The 19637-nt window shown below is 38.7% G+C and overlaps 1 protein-coding gene across 3 annotated transcripts in view; it reads right to left on the bottom strand.

Annotated features, from left to right (window-relative positions):
• The window catches only part of arap2 (ArfGAP with RhoGAP domain, ankyrin repeat and PH domain 2), a 112801-nt gene that overhangs the window by 73919 nt on the left and 19245 nt on the right, over positions 1-19637 (bottom strand). For all 3 annotated transcript variants that reach the window (XM_065289053.1, XM_065289055.2, XM_065289054.2), the window contains 3 exons: positions 19082-19151; positions 10757-10877; positions 5049-5227 (listed from right to left, as the gene is read on the bottom strand). In XM_065289053.1, coding sequence (XP_065145125.1) covers positions 5049-5227; positions 10757-10877; positions 19082-19151 — 370 coding nt within the window. The remainder of the gene's footprint in view (positions 1-5048; positions 5228-10756; positions 10878-19081; positions 19152-19637) is intronic.

Genomic DNA, 19637 nt, shown 5'->3' with positions numbered 1-19637 from the left:
ACATTAACAAGAATTAGTTTTTATGATTTATGTTTTTATCATTTCTAAACTAAAAATAAAGCGGAAATGATTTTGGATCGATCATCACTATGTGAAAAGTACACCTCATTTACAAAACGTACAGTCATTCTGGATGTATGTTTAAGCAAATGTCCGGATTGAATTAAGTAAATCACAAAACAAAATGCTAACTTTAATCAAGTATGAAAAACTTGAAACTGGTTTAATGGAAGGGTCAACGAGGGCACTAGACATTGGACTCACTGGAGGGTAAATAACTCCTGATCCATTGATCAGGGTGCGAATGAATGACAGAGTTTATTTCACACAAGAACAAGCAAGAAAAACACAGCAAACTTTTTCCCAAACTTTATCAATTACCTCAAGGGCAACACCAATATGAAAACCTCTCAGGGCGGGATGTTTCATAGTGGAAGAACAGAGGACGAAAGAGAAAGGAGCTAAAAAACAGCCCAAAGGGCCACTATACTGTCCTGCTCAAGAGTTTATACATATAAGGCGCATTTCCATTGCATAGTACCCCACGGTTTGGTTCGGCTTACTTTTGGGGGCTTTTCCACTGGGTAAAGTACGTGGTACACGATTCTTTTTTCCCAAGCCAACCTGTTGTCATGTGCTTTGTTGTAAGTTCCCAAACATCCACAGGTTAAGAATCAGAAGCACCATACCAGTATTTTCCAGACATGCGGTTTGTGGCAGCACATTCGCGATGCGAAAATGCGTGACATTTTGCAACTTAAATGAGTTTCAGCGGAGCCCTCAGCGGAGCACGTCGACTGACACCACGGGTATTCAAAAACTATCATGAGAAACAGAGGTACTGATAAACGGGTTTTGCAAACATTTATTTGTGGTGGTCAACTTAGATTTTGTGGCAGACTGACAAATAAACAAATGTATGGGATATGCCAACAACGCTCTCACTTGTATGATGTCACAGCAGTAGGAAGCGCAAATATCCACCTTTTTCTCAAACGCGGAAGTAAGTGATGTGACGTATTTCCCTTCCTGTGCGAGACTTCCGGTTCAATAGACAGCCAGTAAAAAACAGTGTAGTGGAGCACACATAAAACATGATTTAAACAGTTAATATTTACTACACCTACCATGTATGAACCAGTGTGAGGATGAAATAAAGAAGTGGGTTGATATATGAAGATATATTCAATCATTTCGTGTTGTGGATTGGAGTTGACGGGTCTTCAATACGTAAATATAAAAGCACAGAGACATACCAGTATCTTTACAATGGGAAAGTCAGTCGAGTGTTTTTATCAAGAATTCATGTTTTTAACTTTTTAGGGGATGGTTTAAAAGCATAATGTCCCCCTAGGGTGAGGTTTTTTTTAAACGGCAATTTTTAATGGACTTGTTTATGGCGAAACATTGATCTTCACTTGGTCGACACAGTCTGCTGCAGTATCTTTTCATTCAACACATTGTAAGTTATTTGAACAAACCATAATAAACATATTAAACTACTACAAATATTGAGTATTGTTAAACTACTACAAATATTGAGTATTGTTTTTGTTTTATGAAATAATTATCGCCTCTTACGCACTAGGTCGAGAGATGAGCTTATGAGCTTATTAAGTATTTGCTTTTTCTTTAAAACATAACAAAAATACGCACAAACACATTACGAACTATAATAAACATTAACTAAGCAGATTATGTCGTATATATTCTGTACTGTAATCGCATTTTTGTAATAATATATAGTAGCAGAATAAATAAATCAGCATATTTTTATCAGCATAATATTAGTTGTTTTTAATCAAGTATTGTATTTATTGTTTACTGGCAGTGTCTATGAAAGATTTTACTGGATGGATTTGTAAGAACAGATCATGAGTGCATGTGCGCCACATACACATTCAGTTCTTGTGCATGTATTATGGTTAAAACAAATGTTTTGTAAAGATTAACTGCGTTTGTATAAGCTATTATGGCAACCCCTAACTGCACAAAATATGTCGATCTTCCTGTATTTCATAATAAACATTAAACAGCCAGTCAAAACAGCACACTTGTGTCCTTCGCAATAGACTACCATTAGCTTTAGTGGCTCACCGGAAGTCATAAACAAGAAAGCTCAAAGATGGCGGCGCCCACATTTACGTTAAGAAACCGGTGGAAAACGACACACCTTTAAATCCCTCCCTCTCTGATGTGGTACTAAACTCGATGGAAAAGCTAACCAAGCCAAAGTGAAGTGAGGTGACCCGACCTGACCCATGGGGTACTATGCAATAGAAAAGCGCCAATAGTAGCAAGTCTCTTACAGTAGTAATAGTATCTCAAATTATAGTCGCGTAGGGCTGGGCGATATGGGGTGGAAATTATATCTCGATATATTTTGCTATATATCGATAGACCGTATATATCTCGGTAGCTTTGCGTGGAAAAAAAAACTCCCCAAAAAACTACTGCAAAACAAATGTCAAAATCCACAAGGGCTTTTTTTATTGAAGTGCAAAGAGGTTGTTCACGTAGGAACAAAGTGCTTCTGCAACATTTAAAAAAATATTAAAAAAATTATACTTTAACTATAAAATAAGAAAATACATATTGTCTTCTTTTTATTCAAAAATAAAACAACTCAACTTCATATATTAAGTTTTTGGTAGACGTTGACAATTCTTAGTATTTTTTTCTGAAAACCCTCAGGAGATAAGGGTATTTATCCTGGAATAAAATAGGTTTTAGGTGTTTAAGGAGTAAATGGGTTAAATATGAGAGAAAACACTGTTGTTGTTACACAGAAAACTACAGAACACGTGCGCTTGCACACCGCATCATAGGGAGAGAGAAAGCTCTCACATCAAGAAAACGTGTGTGTATGTGAAGCACTACTGCTAACCTTTGTTTAGTCATGATAAACTAGTCGTCTTCTCTGTCAGTAACATCCGTGACTGATGACATTTACGCGAAAAAGTAATACGGAGAAACGGACATTAAAGCACTGCCACCTTTTCACTGTCACGAGAGAGAGATGCGCGCTGTCGAAGCGCTTCACGCAATGCGCAAGAGAGAGAGAGAGAGAGGGGCGCGCTGAGCACTCGCAACAATGAATTTAAGCCTTTTTAAACAGTAAATATACATGTTAATGGGAATAATGGAAGATCTATTTGTGGTGGCCAGTGTTGATTCCGTGACGGGCACCGCCATGTTAAATGAGATATCACGCGAGGGGAGAGGGAACAAAAGCAAGGAGGCGGGGGCGAGCACAGCACTCAGAGAAGGCAAAGTAGCAAAGTGGCGAAATCAGAATTTAATATAAACATTATATCGATATATACGATATGTCAAAATCTATTTTGAGGTTTAAAAATATATCGATATAGTTTGAATATCGAGATATTGCCCACCCCTATAGTCGCGTGTATGGTCTACGCCGTAGGTTTGCATTGCCTGTGCGTAGCCTCACGTGCACCTCACCAAATTTAACAGTCAAAAAGTCATTTTAACCAAAGTAGCCCTAATCTCAAAAGTATTGCAGGTGCCCCCCAAGCAAAAACTTGATACTCCACCTAATATGCTCCAACCTTTTATATGGATTATGATGCTACCTACTGAATCAAATGAATTTAGTTCATTCACATTCAATTTCTTTGTCATCTTGGATGGATTTTTTCACCAAGCTTACCTTCTCTGCGATTGAAATGTGCAGGGTTGCCTCTGAATTCAGTCAAAAGTGGCCCTCAAACACTCTCTTGTGTTAGGGCTTTTGTGTTTTTGAGCAGTAGTTTAAGTAAGGTAAATCAAAAATCGATGTAGTGCTAAACTGTAGTGGAGTCACGTGACTGGGGTCTGCCTGTTAGGTTGACTTTCATTACTTTTGGGAAACATTACGGCCTGACCTCAGAGGAGAGAAGGGCAGCACACTTCATGCTCACCACAAGGGGAGGAGGAAAAAACAGCGTCCTGGGCAGCTCGTTCATCTTGTTAAATTAAATACTCCACTCCAGTGAACATGAACCAAGTTACATACCTACACACCTTTTTTTCTCTTCCTCCCAGCCTCCTTCTCTCCATCTTTCTGCTCCTTTGTGTTTTCTTCATCCCTCAACAGCTACTGCCATCTTCACCTCCCTCTAGTATCACTCTATTATTGTCTCTCTGCCCAGTACCTCTTGTCTGTAATTCTCTCTTTCCTTTATATCAATGTCTTTATTTTCCATCCCCCTCTTTTTCACTCATCCCTCTATTATTCATAATTTCCTTTGCCCTCATTCATATTTTTCACTTTCCCTTCCACTTATTTCCATCTTTTTTGTTTTCCCTCCACTCAATATTTTCCTTCATTACTTAATTTTCCCTTTTTTTTCTTCATTCCTTCGCTTTTCCTTCACTTGCCAGAGCATTTTCAACGGAGAGGATTTAACGTAAAAACAATACAATCAATTTCCATTTCCCTCCTCTGTTTCTCTTTCTCGCATGCTAAATCGGCTGACGAAAAACAATTTCCTTGCAGAATGAAGACAAAGATGTTTGCTTGCGCTAATAAGGAAAATAATGAAAGACAAACAGAGATGATAAAGTGTGTGTGTGAGCGTGTGTGTCGACTACTCACAGTGAATAACATTCTCAGCTTAATCTCATTTAAAACTGAGACCAATTGGGTATAGATCAAATGCATATGCATGTGTGAGGTGTTATAACTACATTCTCAGCACATTGGCTGCTACACATGAGAGGTCGTCCGTGGGAACGTTACACTGTTTTAATCATAAAATGTAAAAGTTTCAGTTCTTTTACTCTCATGAGAAAATGGTTTACTTGAAATTGTCTTACACTGTCTAATTAAATCCGCACAAAATGTATTGATATTCAAATTTTAAATGAACGTTTACAGACAAACACCACAGCACATGCTCCATCATGTTAAACTGCAATGCTCATGTGGCCTGTGCCGGATGAATTTCCAAATTTTTCTTAACCCCCTTTCTCCTAATGACTTCCACAAAGTGTAAAAACAGGCTTATAACAGACAGAGAGACAGACACAAAATAAAATTCAACCTGGTCTGTTTTGCTGATTCTGAAGCTGGTTCTCATGAGGCTGAGGTAGACTTTTCCTTTGAGGCCACGCAGTTCGACGTAGCCGTTCTTGTTTGTGTTTTCTTTCTGAGGATGATGGGAAACGGAAAACTGGGAGCTCACTGCCGACTGTAGAACATCTAGCCAATCCTGACGTTCTCCTAAGAGAAAAGACGAAGGATGGAGGAAGGTAAGAACAAGTGTGTGTTCCTGTAAAGGTACACCGCATCCTATTTGATGTATGCTAGCAAACGCACAGCTGTGGTATGCAGGTAGGGAGAGACACGGCACGGTGGGAATTTAAGAAAAGGAAGAAGTGTCTAATATTATTGTTATACTTTAGAAACTTCCGAATCTGCAAACAAAGCAGGTATGCAAAAGCCCCTGTGTCTCGTTGAACTAAGCCTGCCTGCCTGTGTGTTTATGTGTGTGTGGGGAATGAAGCCTGAGAGATTTCGCCTGTGCTGTGCTTAAATAGGACAACAGGGGCTTGCACAAATTTACTTGCACACACACAGGCTGGCCAAAAAACTGTAACAGCTGGATACTCTTTTCCTCAGCAGGTCTAAAGCACCTGCCACATCTACTGAGTAAAGGTAAGAGAGAGTAAGAGAGAGGTTTAATTGTATTAAAGGTGAATGTTTTAGCATACCGTGTCTTTTGGAAAAGGTTCAAATTGTTCATTGTAGTCAGCAAAAACCTCTTCAGGCCTGACTCAGGGGTGTGTTGGTGTATCCGATATATAATCACATTTGACTCCTAACTGAGTTGAGTTCCTTTATCTACACCGGCCATTCCCAAACTGTGGTCCGCGGACCACTAGTGGTCCGTGAGGGTACTGCAGGTGGTCCGTGTAAAGGCAAAATAAGAATATGTATATTTTGAGAATATGCTGTGTTGTGCTTGAACAAGTTCATTGAACAAAAGTTGAACGTGATCTGAACGTACTGTATTACTGCCTGATGAATGTTACTGTAAACTCGTTGATTCTAGTGCCTGTGAACAGCACGCTTTCTGTTGAACGTCGTTCAAAAGGGTGCCAGATTTCTATATTCTTCCAGGCGAAAACCCAACTAAAACACACTGTAAACAGGCCTTAATGTGAAGCGGAAAAACACCCAATCTGGCAACACCGCCACCAGTGTTCACCAGTCACGCTGAATGCGTAATCAAAACAACACAGATGCTGCTGATATTCCTGCCGCGCCACTCATAGTTTAACATTAAATAACATCATATTTGTCTTAAATTGTTAACGATTAACATAGGCTGCTAACGCATATTCTGGATCTTGAAATAGACTCTGACTAAGCTCACACTATTTAACGTGCACGTGCGGTGTGCGATACCTGCGAGTTGTCATACACGCTTCTCGCCCGGGGTGCGACCCCCACCCGGCTAGCCTTTCAAGGTATGTGCACAAAAATTAAAAGACAGTCAATGCTTATGTAAACCCTGGTTGGATAAGGATTTAAAGTTGGATATTAAGATTAAATCTGACACATTTAGCTTCAGTGTTAAAACTGATGAAATAATTGCTGTCTGTGGTTCTATATGGGCTAATGGCAATCTTTTTTTTTATAATATGGGAAAAAAGAACTATATATTAGTTCATTTTTGGAACTGTGAACTAGTTCAAAATTTTGAAATATGAACTGTAGTTCATTTTAAAATTTGTAAACTGTGAATTGAAGTAGTTCATGTAGAAAGTGAACTTTCCCAACACTGAGAATATGTATATAAATAATATTGATATAAGAATATTGATATACATTTTTAATTAAATTGTCAAGTTATTGTGTGATTACTAAAATAGGCCAGTGGTGCTCGGCCGTGACATTCAAGTTCAGTGCCATACAAAATGGATTGCTGTATGAATATGTGGCAGCTGTTATGTGCAGTAAACTTTCTTTTAAGAAACCTGTTGTACTGATGTGATGACCAGTTATAGTTTTAGTGCTAGTAAGACTATTTAGATGTGCAGATTAATTCAGGACTTTGTGTAGACATATTTTATAATGAGTATTATGAGGTGGTCCGCGAAAATTCTTGATTACAAATAGTGGTCCACACACACAAAAAGTTTGAAAACCCCTGATCTACACTACATCTATTTCAATCTGGCAGTGTCCAGTTCAACTGATACATGTTTATGTTTCCGTGTGTGGGTGTGTTCTGGCATACAAGGACACAGATGTGTAAAATTAAATAAAAATTGTTTAAAGGGACACTCCACTTTTTCACACACTCCACTACCGTTTTGGAATCCATTCAGCTGATCTCCGGGTCTGGCGCTAGCACTTTTAGCATAGCTTAGCATAATCCATTGAATCTGATTAGACCATTACCATCGTGCCTAAAATATAACCAAATATAACCAAATATCAAAACAATCCAAGTTTTGATATTTTTACTATTTAAAACTTGACTCTTCTGTAGTTACATTGTGTGCTATAACTGATGGGAAATAAAAAAAAATTATGTTCTAGGCAGATATGGCTAGGAACTATACTCTCATTCCGGCGTAATAATCAAGGACTTTACTGCCGTAACATGGCTGCAGCAGGCACAATGATATTACGCAGCAGCCGAAAATAGTCCCCTTAGTATCTTTCAATACTAGGGACTATTTTCAGGCCCTACGTTATATCATTGCGCCTCCTGCAGCCATGTTACAGCAGAAAAGTCTTATTATATGATTATTACGCCAGAATGAGAGTATGGTTCCTTCCCATATCGGAATAGAAAATCACAGCTTTTCATTTTCCATCGGTCTTAGTACATGATGTAAGGACAGAAGAGTCAAGTTTTAAATAGGAAAAGTATCAAAACTCTTTAAAATTTTTGAGTGTGATGCTAATGGTCTAATCAGATTTAATGGATTGTGCTAAGCTATGCTAAAAGTGGTACCGCCAGACCCGGAGATCAGCTGAATGGATTCCAAAACGGTAAGAATCAAATGTTTAACTCTAGGGGATCTAGAAAATTAGCATATTTGCAAAAAAGTGGAGTGTCCCTTTAAAACACATTAGAAGGTAATTTTTATAAATTAAAAATTGCAAAAGTTTTTGGTGAGGTTTGGTTTTTGGGGTAGGGTTAGGGGACAGAATATACCATTTGTATAGTATTACAGTCATTATATCTATGGGGAGTCCCTGTAAACCACATATCGAGGGGTGAGAACCTGAAGGGCGTAAGTGGCATTTTACCAACTTTACAGGAGGGCAAAAAACGTGATATATGGAAATATATCTGTATTTCAACCAAAATGTCACTTACGCCCTTCTGGTTCTCACCCCTCGATCTGTGTATGTGTGTGTGTGTGTGCGTGTGTGTGTGTGTGTGTGTGTGTGTGCGTGCGTGCGTGCGTGCGTGCGTGTGTGTGTGTGTGTGAGAGAGAGAAAGTGGAAGATCGGCATTGCTAAAAAAAAATGCCTCTGAATATACACACACTTTATGTATCTAAATGTTTCCCCTGCTTGCTTAATCTCTAGCGCTAATTCTCATTCTTGCTTTTTTGCTTATCCCACCTCACCACCCACTTCTTGATCTTTCATTCACTCGTTCTCTTCCTCCCCTGTGTTTGCTTTAGATTGATGACTCTTTCAGTGTGCTATAAAGCTGTTTAAAGATGCATGAGTACATCTGACCAGCTCTGACTCTTCTAATGGTGAAACGTCCAGTTAAATGCATGCCTAAACTTACTTCCCTCACAGTAATTCACTTGTCATGGGTCAGAGGTCATCACTCAAGAGCTGGGGCGGAAGGAGCTTCTGGAAGGCCATTATTTGCTGATATTCTAGGACGCTATGGCATGCGACTCCGCTATTAGCCTCAGATTTACCGCAGTAATTACAGCGAGGAAGCGCAGGCCATGTCAATACCATGGTAATTGATTGGCTCACGAGGAACCCCTCGCCCTTTCACTGTCACTTTTAGTGCAGGGTGTTCGCAAGAGCTTAATAATATGGACAGGTCTAATGGCCTTATAAGAGGCAAGTTTCTCTATTTACAAATAATACAAGATAATATATATGATATATGGCTTAAGTTCAATGTAAACGTCCCTTACAAATGCACCATGGTTTTAGGTTGTAATTTCATGGTACGCTCTCAGAAATAAAGGTAGAAGAAGATACATAAGTTGTCATTAGGGTGGTACCTTTATAAAAAGATGCATATTGGAAGGTACCCTATGGTGCTTTTCCATTGCATAGTACCTCATGGTTTGGTATGGGTCGGGCCAGCTTACTTTTGGTGTCTTTTCCACTCGGTGCAGTACATAGTACTCAATACTTTTTTTTAGTACCACCTCGGTTGGGGTTCCAAGCGAGCCGTGCTAATACCAAAACGTGACATGAAAACACTGTAGATCACTGATTGGTCTGAGAAAATCGTCACTACCAGCATCATTGCTATAATGTAAAAAATTAGCTTTACCTTCATGCTAGCTTGCGCTGTCTTGAGCAAACATGTTGTCATCTGTGCTTTGCTGTAGGTTTCCAAACTACCTTTTAGCGATAAAAAACATCCACAGGTTGAGAACCAGGAACACCGTAACAGTGTTTTTCCAGACTTGCAGTTTGTGGTGGCAGATTCACAACAAATTAAATGGGAGCTTGGCGACTGACGCCACGGGTGTTTGTACAGAAACTGTCATGTGAGACAGATGTAATGATAACTCGATGTGCAAACATCTATTTGTGGTGGTCAACTTTAATTTTGTGGCAGACTGAGAAATAAATTAATGTATGGGAATGTACAACAATGCTCTTACTTGTATGATGTCACGGCAGTAGGCAGGGTTAACATAACGACACACCTATAATCCCTCCCACTCCGAAGTGTAACTAAACTTGATGGAAAAGCGAACTAAACCAAAGTAAGATGAGCTGACACAACCCAACCCAAACCAAACCATAGGGTACTATGCAATGAAAAAGCGCCATTATCGGTACATACTGGTACGTAAATGCTACATATGAGAACCTTTTTAAAAGGTACCATGGCCAGTACAACTTTTGTACTGTTTATTCTGAGAGTACTTTTAATAATAATATCCAACATTAAAAAATACCTGAGGTTCTGCTGAAATGCTATTACTACCGCTTAATTCGTTATACCATTAAGCTAATACACTCAATAAACTACGACTACAAGAACTTAACTTCACAGTCACTAAACTTCTAATAGCACTTACATAATTTTAATTCTAATCTAACAGCGCTTACTTACAGTAATTTCACTTTTTGGCTGAATTACAGCTAAAGCACCAGACTAAACTGTGAACACCACTAGTCGCTCCATTAAACTCCATAAACTGGAATAGGACCAAAAGCCTTTAAGACCTTTTGGATTCAGGAATCAGTGCACCTTTTGTTAGGAATATTAAGGCATAAAAACCTAATAAAAAGCACAGGCAATAATATGACAGTGATATACACCAATACACATATTAAATCGGAATCCATCACCTTGAAACTATCAACTCTGTGTCAAAATATTGTGATTTATTTTCTCTGAATCAGTGCACTGTAGAATATGTAGCCTACTTTTTCTTTTTTAATATATTATAGCAGATATGGTAAAGAGATGTGATAAAGGATCATGCGTGAGAGAGGCAGTAAATTGGTTTAAAAGAGATTCATGTAAAGGGATAGAAAAGCAAAAGAGAAAGCAAAGAGGCTCACCTTCTTTCTCCGCCCGGAACACAAAGGTTCTCACGGAGGTGACCACCTCCAACTTATTCTCACCCAGAGGACGAACCTGTTTCATTGCTGAAATGGGGATCAGGCCCTTTGAGTACATCTCCTGAAGAGAATTAGAAAGACGTTAAAACCATCCATTGTACACAGGGAATATCAACAAACTGTGAAATTCATTACACGATAAACGGTTATACGCTGCAACCTTTTAATTTGAAGGCTCATGCTTTTAACTTTGTTTTGTAGACATGTACAAATTAAGCTTATCCGTCCTACCTGTTTTGTTATTATTAATAATGAAAAGGAGCTAGAAGTGTCTAGCATAAATATGAACTACTTCAATACGGTTTTAAAATCATTCAAGGTTCCTTTATAAGGAAGGAGTTAATAGTTAGAATAAATGTGACTAGCTAATAAACGTACAGAACTGTAAATTAAGCAAACGCCGGTTGCATTGAAGAATCTAATATATAATAAAGCCTCAATGACCTTAAAATGAATTCCTACTTCCATTTATGATATTGATGATGAATGTGAAAAGTTGCAGACACTCGCAAAGCTATGCACGGTGCATTCAATGTTTACATCACTTTATGTATTCCCTAGAATGCAAACTCATGACCTTGTCAATAATATGATGCTCTTACCAGTTGAGCTTCACAGAAACCGCTAGAGCTGAATTGATGTATGGGAGCCATGTTTATATTGAAACACCACACTCTTACACGATTTGCAACAGAGACCTCAATCCATGTTGGCTCGCTATAAAAAAGTACGAAGGGATTGTGGCAAATGCACATTCGCACGCTCAAACAGGCCTGATTCTGGGTACCAGTCCCCAGCTAACAGGACTGGCACTTCAGTATTTATAGTCTGATGTGTTGTAGAGAGGGATGAGGGAAAAACAGCCAGTTGTTTAGAAAAAGAAGTGTTTGGTCTCCCTGTGTGCTTCAAACCAACGTTAGCCTACAAAGCAGCAGCAGAGCTCTGCGAGACCTGCTTTAGAGTTCAGCACTCATAAGCACCACTCCAAAAACAACAGAGTATGATGGATAGAAAAGGGCAAGTGAAAAACTAAGAAGAATGAAGTAGGAGAGAGAGACACATATGAAGAATGAAAGGAACTGGAAGAGAGAGAGAGATGGGAATGTACAGAGTAGAGGTCTTCAGGGGTCCCTTAGATACGAAAACCTGAGGTCTGACCCGAGCGTGTTCGGGTTTAAAAGTTTTACCTGTGACGCAGACATGGGTCGGGTATAGACGGCTTCATCGGACGCACGTGATACACGTCTGGATCCGAACCTTACTTCCGGTTTCGTTTTTTAATGGTCTGAGTAGTTGCTAAACTGATCTCTTGAACAAATGCCTCGTCGAAAATAATAAAAATGTTTTGGTTTCCTAGGTAATCTATGTGCTATTTTTTGCTTGTTATATAAATAAACTACGTTTAAAGAACTTTGTTGTTATTTATTCTTAGCGAAGTTTACCGAAAGTTACGTGCGGACCGCGATAGCCGCTTGTTGATGTTGTTACTGCTGAAACGGTCTATAATATTAGCAGCCTCGGGTTGGGTAATTTAAAATGAATGTGTTTTTGTTAAACGGAACCGAAAAGACCCGAACTATTTCACGTGTGTGCATGGAGTCCTTTTCCAATCCCCTATAAGTTTGACAAGAGTGCTTGCGACAGACCTGTCAATCAATTTTGAATGCACATGTTTGATAGTAACAAATAAAAATAAATAGAAAAACGGGCCAAATTAGTTGCGAGGCTACCGAGGTTTTTTCAATCTTACTGGTGGGTGGGGGGCTGCAGACTGGACACACATCGGTGTGGTGCCCGTTTACATTCGGGTTAAAAAAATTGCCACGGGGTCGAGGCAGACTCGGATCTAATTTTCTGGGATTTGTCTCAGGTCGGGTCTTTTTTTATTATTTATGCACGTCTGGTTGGGGGGAAAAGTGATTCGGGTCATTTCGGATCAGGTACATTTCTTTGCAACCGAGAAGACCTCTAGTACAGAGTGCTGTGTGTTATCATTACATGAAGGCATTTGGAAATGCTTTTGCATTTGGAAATGCTTTTGCATTTGGATTTGACAATATCCCTAATGAGTCAAACCAAGCGTGCCGCACAAGTCTTGAAAAGTGAAGCCCCCCCCCGTCTCGATCGCCCCCCAGTGACTGGTCCCAGTATAGGTCATAAACCCGCCTCCCGCATGTTATTCAACAGGACTTGAGACCAACTAAACAATGTAATTACACTTCAATTATCTTTTTTCCAAAGCTGGTTTCTGTCATTTACTGTAGTTTTTATCAGGCTGATGTAAATTCAAATGTTTGTTTTTTAAATAAGTTTGTTTTTAGTTAATTATTTAATGCTATAAAAATGTTGGTGTCACGTCATGATTGACAGCTGTGATATGCGCATTCTGCGAGGGCGGGGCCTTGATTTCGTGGCTTTACTTCCTGCTCACTACTGCGCAGGACTGGTCCTGAAATCGATACTGCGCAGACTCAAGACCCAATATGTCAGCACCATATCGGGACATGGGCGTCGTCCATCTTTTTTTACAGTCTATGACTCAAACTCATGACCTTAGCAGTGCTTGACATGTTTTTTATGTCTTTTACGTTATGTATGGCTCTTTGGTTCCCATGTTGCGAGAGAAAGAGAGTGAGAGAGAGAGAGAGAGAGAGAGAGAGAGAGAAAGAGAGAGAGAGAGAGAGAGAGAGATTCGGTCATTTCATGTGGACGTTAATTATTCTGATGACCTTGCACTAATTCTACAGGCCATCTATCCAGAAATAGTAAGCAAAATTTAGTGAGGGAAAAAAAGACTGTAGGTGAAAGATGGATATAATAGCTTTGAGATTTCTTAATCGAGAGGGAACGACGACATCAGGATAGAAAATCTCAACAGAGACAACACAGATCAAGAGGAAGTGGAAGATCATGAGCGAGGGAAAGAGAAAGAGCAAGAAAGTGGGGTCAGGGTGAACGCCATCTTCTCAAATTAAAACAGCATGTTAACAACAACGACTTCGGTTAACCCTAATTATGGTGGGGGCAGCCGTCACCCCTCTCAGGAATTCGGCTCCTTTCTCGCTCTGCAATTTTGCATCCCGCCGCAGCCGCAGTACGGTCATGAACTCGGATGAGTTTTAATGAGACTTCCTCCGTCTAAATCTGGACAGCAGCGGAAGAGAAGAGAGAGGGATGAAAGTGAAGAGGTGTGCGTGTTTATAGGAAGCTAAGTGGCAATAATGAGGCGCTCTCTAAGCTGGCGTTAATTATTCATTGTAATTACGATTTTCAGGGTTGGAACATTGAAGGGGGCTTAAAAGTAGATGTGCAAACAGGGGCATCCATTAAGAGTTTAGAGATGGTTTAAGTACTTCGGCGTACACTTGGCAAGTGCACGCATGGACAAGATACATTGTCGGCGAGAGGTTTCCTGTATGTTGTTTCAGAAGTTTACAGTAGATTAGGGGATGTGTCCTATTTATATGCATTTTAATGTTCATGAACACATACATTAAAATGTGCAATATAACTAAAGGGACTGACTGATAAAGAGCGCATTGGCTCAAAGAGAAAGAGAGTGCGGCAGTGCTTTTAGCTTTTGTGTTACTCATTACTGGTGGTTGCTTTGGTTAGTTTTCCAGTGGAACCATGGGGACACCAACTGGCCAAGGAAAGTTAATGCACGATCCCCATATGAAGACCTCAATGTGAGTGTAGGCTGACTTAAATGCGCTGTGTGGAGTAAACATCAATAGCAAATTACAGTTGCATTTTACATTTCTCCACACTAGCCGAGACCACACAGCTGAAAGTGGTTTTCTGAAAGATCTACTGCCGTTTAAGTTGTGGGCCCTGGGAATCTCACTTTCACCGTAAACTGGATGATTACGTACCATCAACACCAGAGTGGGTGGTGAGAAAGCTTTACACCGCCGCTCCCAGAGGACTCTGGAGCTTTTTTAGGATTTTCTGGTTAAATGGGCTTTAGCTGTACTTCAGATACGGGGAAAGCGATCCTAACTCAAACATCTCCACATACCCGGCCTACTGACAGATGACATTCTAAACCCGTTTCTCTCACACACACACACACAAAACTTCTGTGAAAGTTTTACTTGGATCCCCTGCTTCGCAAGGTTGATGAAACATCAGGTAAGTTTGAAAAGAGACCATGCCACTCTGTCCTCGAGGGTCCTGCGGAGAACCAGTGGGAATGTTGCGCTTGATTTTCTCCCACGCTTCAGAAGCTCTGCTCTGTGATTGATAACATCATTATGTGATGTCAAGAAGTGAACTGTGATTAAGATCCATCCATTTCAATCAGAGATAAGAAAATAGAAAGCGAGATCGAAATAGATAGAAAGTGTCCGTTGAGGGCAAAGAGTTCCTAAGAAACTTTCTTTATAAGTGAGGCTGGCTATGGCATACTTTGTAATAATAATAAGATATAATTGAAACCTTAAATTCATCTATCTTTTGAGTCACCCAAAGCACCATTAAAAAAGTAACAGCAGTTTGCTCTGATAATCTTAAAAAAATCAAACAACACATTGGCAACCTCATATAACAATCTAGCAGTGGGACTAGCGCAAAAAAGGACCAGTGATATTTTATCACTTAAACATGTAAATGTAGTCACCATTAACTAAAGCATGATTAAACTGCAGAGGAACCTTTTTATTCTTAGAGAAATAGGAACCGAAACAATAACCATTTAAACCATAACTATTTAAACTAAAGGTGCCATCAAGAAAAAAAGATAAAATATGATCAAACATGGGTTGAAACAATTTAGCATCTTGGGCTGAAACAGCCCATAATAGGTTACTTTAAGTCCAACAGTTGGATTTGTCCATGTTTCACCCACCAAAGGTCAAACACAACACTTTTTAGAGTGCGATACATGCTAAAAAAATAAATTAATAAATCTAATAAATAAAGCAGCCAGCACTCCAATCCGCAGCTTATTTAAACTAGACAAAGTGAACAAGTTGGTATTTATGGCCAGAAACATCGAAATTTAAACATGGTCTGTGTATGTAAATCCCGTGTTTCGGTCGGAATGTTGTTCACGTTTTCTTGTTCTTGACGTTCGCTGAATTTTGGGTTTATATCTTAATCTGCCACAGTAGCCACATAGCTGTGTAACAATGAGCACGATCTGCCAAGACACTACAACAGGCTACTAATAAATTATTAATATGTTTCCTGTACAAAATTAAATATTTTAAGTTAAAATGTACAACATGTAAAAAGACAAGATTCTAGCAATGTCAAGATCAAATCCCTGACAGGATATTTTCACAGACTAACACACGTCACGTCTCAGCATAGACTACAGTATTTAAAATAGCATATATGCATTAGTTAATTATATTTTCAATTTAATTTATAGAGCGATTCCCGCAAAGATTTTAGGTTAGCTATAGTCTATTGAAGAGAGTTAGTGTATATCGACTTGCAGCAGAGTGGGTGGGGGCATGATATCGTCTATCGGCACAACCCTAGCGGCTGGCAACTGGAATGACGTAAAAGGTCACATGACTGATATTCATCTATAGACCAATTTAGAGTAGACGTCACAGTTACGTCATTGCAAGCTGCGCGCGCCATGCGGTTGCAGAAAAACAGTGGAAATGAATTAGACACGAGTGAAAAGAGCAAGATAACTCACTGGAAAATGTCCTGTTGTGCAGTTGAGTGTCAGAATAAGAATGCCAAAAAAGATGGCTTTCGTTTTTATAGAATACCATCGTCGAAGACATCATTTGAAGATAAACGTAGGTGTTTATGATTACAATAAGCCCTTAAACGGACAGAATGGAGCGAGGAAATCATCTGGAAATCTTTTAATAATTAGAAGAGAAAATAAGTAGAGAAGATGTCCGGTGTTCTGTCGAAGTTTGTTCCCTCCATGTGTTTCTTATAGCGTTTTTATCACGTTACAATTATAATTTATTCAGAATAAATGTTTTTTATACTGAAAAAGCAATATCACAATTTTTTTTAATATTACATAATTTTTTCGTTTTCTATTATTTCTTTTTATTTCCTTATATCTTAGCTCATGTCTTCTTCCTGTTTGTTCTAAAATGATTATGTTTACATACTTAATAAATATATAAATATAGCACACACACACACACACACACATGATGTAAAAAGTGTTATTAATATATAAACAGGCCCTTTAATGTATGTTTAAACATAATACTTTTATAATAGTTTTAGAACAAACACGTAAGATAAATATAAGGAAGAAATAATAGAAAACAGGAAAATTATGAAATATTTAATAAACGCTATTATATATAATACATGATAGTATTGCTTTTATATGTACTTTAGCGATTCAGACTGTAAAAATAATTGATTTAGCAAAAAAGAACAATACATATACATTACATACATGCATATCAGTAGCCAAGCCATTTAAACTTTTTATCTATCTAAAAATAAACATAACGTGATTAAAACACTATAAGAAACATTGCACTAAAGGGAAACATAGGGGAATCAGACTTCGACAGAACACCGGATCCATAAAAATCACGGTTTAATGCTAAAACACTTCACAACCCTACTGCGGAGCAGTCACTTTCTGCAACCAGTTTGGCTCCGCCCACAAAAAAATGAAATCTCTGTTTGCAAACACGAAATTGGCCTATAGGCAAGTAATGGCAGGATTACGCCCCACCCATGACCGCTGACAGACTCCGCCTTACGAGCGCATAGTTCAACCTTCTGCCAGAGACAAATATTTTGATGTAGTCCAAAGCTTTACATACGGGGAGAGGAACAGAAGCTTTCTTTGCATTTAAAGAAACACACACAAAACGTGTTTTTATTGCAGCCACAAATGGCTATGTTCAACATCTTATAATGAATGATCTGTGGTGTGTTATATGGAGTTGAAACTTTACAGACACGTTCTTAGGAAACCAGAAAATATTGCTGAAAACACTGAGGTTAGGGGCATTTAAAAAAAGTTTGAGATGAAAAGTGACTGAAATGTGACTCCTGCATTTAACCCACTGTATCTCATTAATTGCAGCTTACGTGGAAACTGGGTGAAAAGGTGCCTTGTTCAAGGTCCCCCCAGTCACTTCCTGCCAGCCTATTCAAGATTTTTATGGGCACTAAAGCCATTTTGCAAATTTTTTACATTTTGTGTTTGCAGTTTCAAGGCTACCGAGGAACATTTTTGTGATACTGTTTTTAAGGTATGAGTGGTGTTAACACAAAATTTATGAAACATGTAATTGATTTGATGTTTACATTTAATATATTTTACAATAAATAAAAAATGTAAAAGAAGATTATCATTTATATGCTTTATTTTTTTAGCAGGCATAGATGTTGTAGGGGCCAATCACACCAAACGCGTTTTAAAGTGCGCTGCACTGCCTTTTTTGGTCACTTAAAAAAAAGAGCAGTGCGGAGCGGCTTTTATATTGCTAGGCAACCACCGAGTCAGCTGTCTTGTCAATCAAAGATTGAAGCATGACCACTCTTTTGCTGTTAACTGTCATATTAGCCACAAACCAAATATAAACTTTCCTCACCACAACAAAGGGCCTGCCTCTCCCCTCATTTGATTGGACAATGACAATACCGCGAAGCCGTGGTATCTTTGCTTAAAGTTATCATACTGCCAAAATCTCCTTCTGGCTCTATTTTGTGTACATATTTGTCTCTTAATAAATAAAAAGCAAAAAATATATATGGTTGGTCATCAAACTTTGAAGTTAGGCTTCCCACTTCTGTTTTCCTTCCTACTTGCAAACTATTATATGTAAAGAAGAGATGAGACAGTAAAAAAGCAGGAGATAAAGAGAGGTGCGAGTAATTTTGGAAAAAGCTGAAAAGATGTTTGTCTCTTGATTAGGTTTAAAGGACTATAGGAAGAAACAAGAGCATGATTTTCATATGCACTCAATGCCGACACTTTCCCCACTGTAGGGTGTCCTCTATACCCTCTCTCTTCCACACTGATGATATCACATTGTTCTGGCGCCCATCGCTGTTTCTGTCAAACTGTGATAATGATATATCTACAAAAAGAGTTGAGTGAATGTCGACAGCTGTGGACATTTTATATTTCACCAGGAGTGAAAATTAGAAGAAGGATTTGCAGCTGTTTGGAGGCTTTTATATACTTCAAACATACATGCTGAACTAACTGTCACCAAGCTTCGATACTGATTTCGGCCCTCTCTCAAAGAGAAAGATGACCGTCAAAGTCCTTGTCTGTGTGAAAATTAACAAGCGTGGGTGCACCACCTTATCGCTGTTGTAGTAAGTGAGATTTCCTCCTTCAAGCTTCACCCATCTTCTTTGAAATACGCAGTTCCTATAAATAGAAAATGACATCAGTATCATATTGATCAATTAAAATTTTACGTGATTAGTTTATGTTATATGTTTAAAGTGACTTTTGTTGAGGGTTTAAAACAGAAATCTTTCTGGCCAGTGATACCAATTCAACACCACTGTGGTCTATAGCAACTGACAGCTATTAAACGCAAAGAGGAAATGAAAAAAAATAGAACAGGAAGGTTGTTTTAACCACTGAATTTAAATGGTCGGTTTATTATTAAGACAACTAGTACAGCCATCTAAAGGTGTGAAACAGTATACTGATCTCAGATCCATACCCATGCTTTTCACAAAAGAGAAGGACTAAACAAGCAACCGGATGCTTCTATATAACACACAGAAATGAAAAAGGGAACACACAGAACTGTTGTAATGTTTAAGACTAGTGTGATGATATATGGTACAGTTTATTAAGACCTATTTGTTATTGATTTGAGAAAGGTAATATGTAGAATAAGGC

Source organism: Paramisgurnus dabryanus, chromosome 2 (genome assembly GCF_030506205.2).
Source record: "Paramisgurnus dabryanus chromosome 2, PD_genome_1.1, whole genome shotgun sequence".
Classification (NCBI taxonomy): domain Eukaryota; kingdom Metazoa; phylum Chordata; class Actinopteri; order Cypriniformes; family Cobitidae; genus Paramisgurnus; species Paramisgurnus dabryanus.
This window is presented reverse-complemented; position numbering and strand designations above follow the sequence as displayed.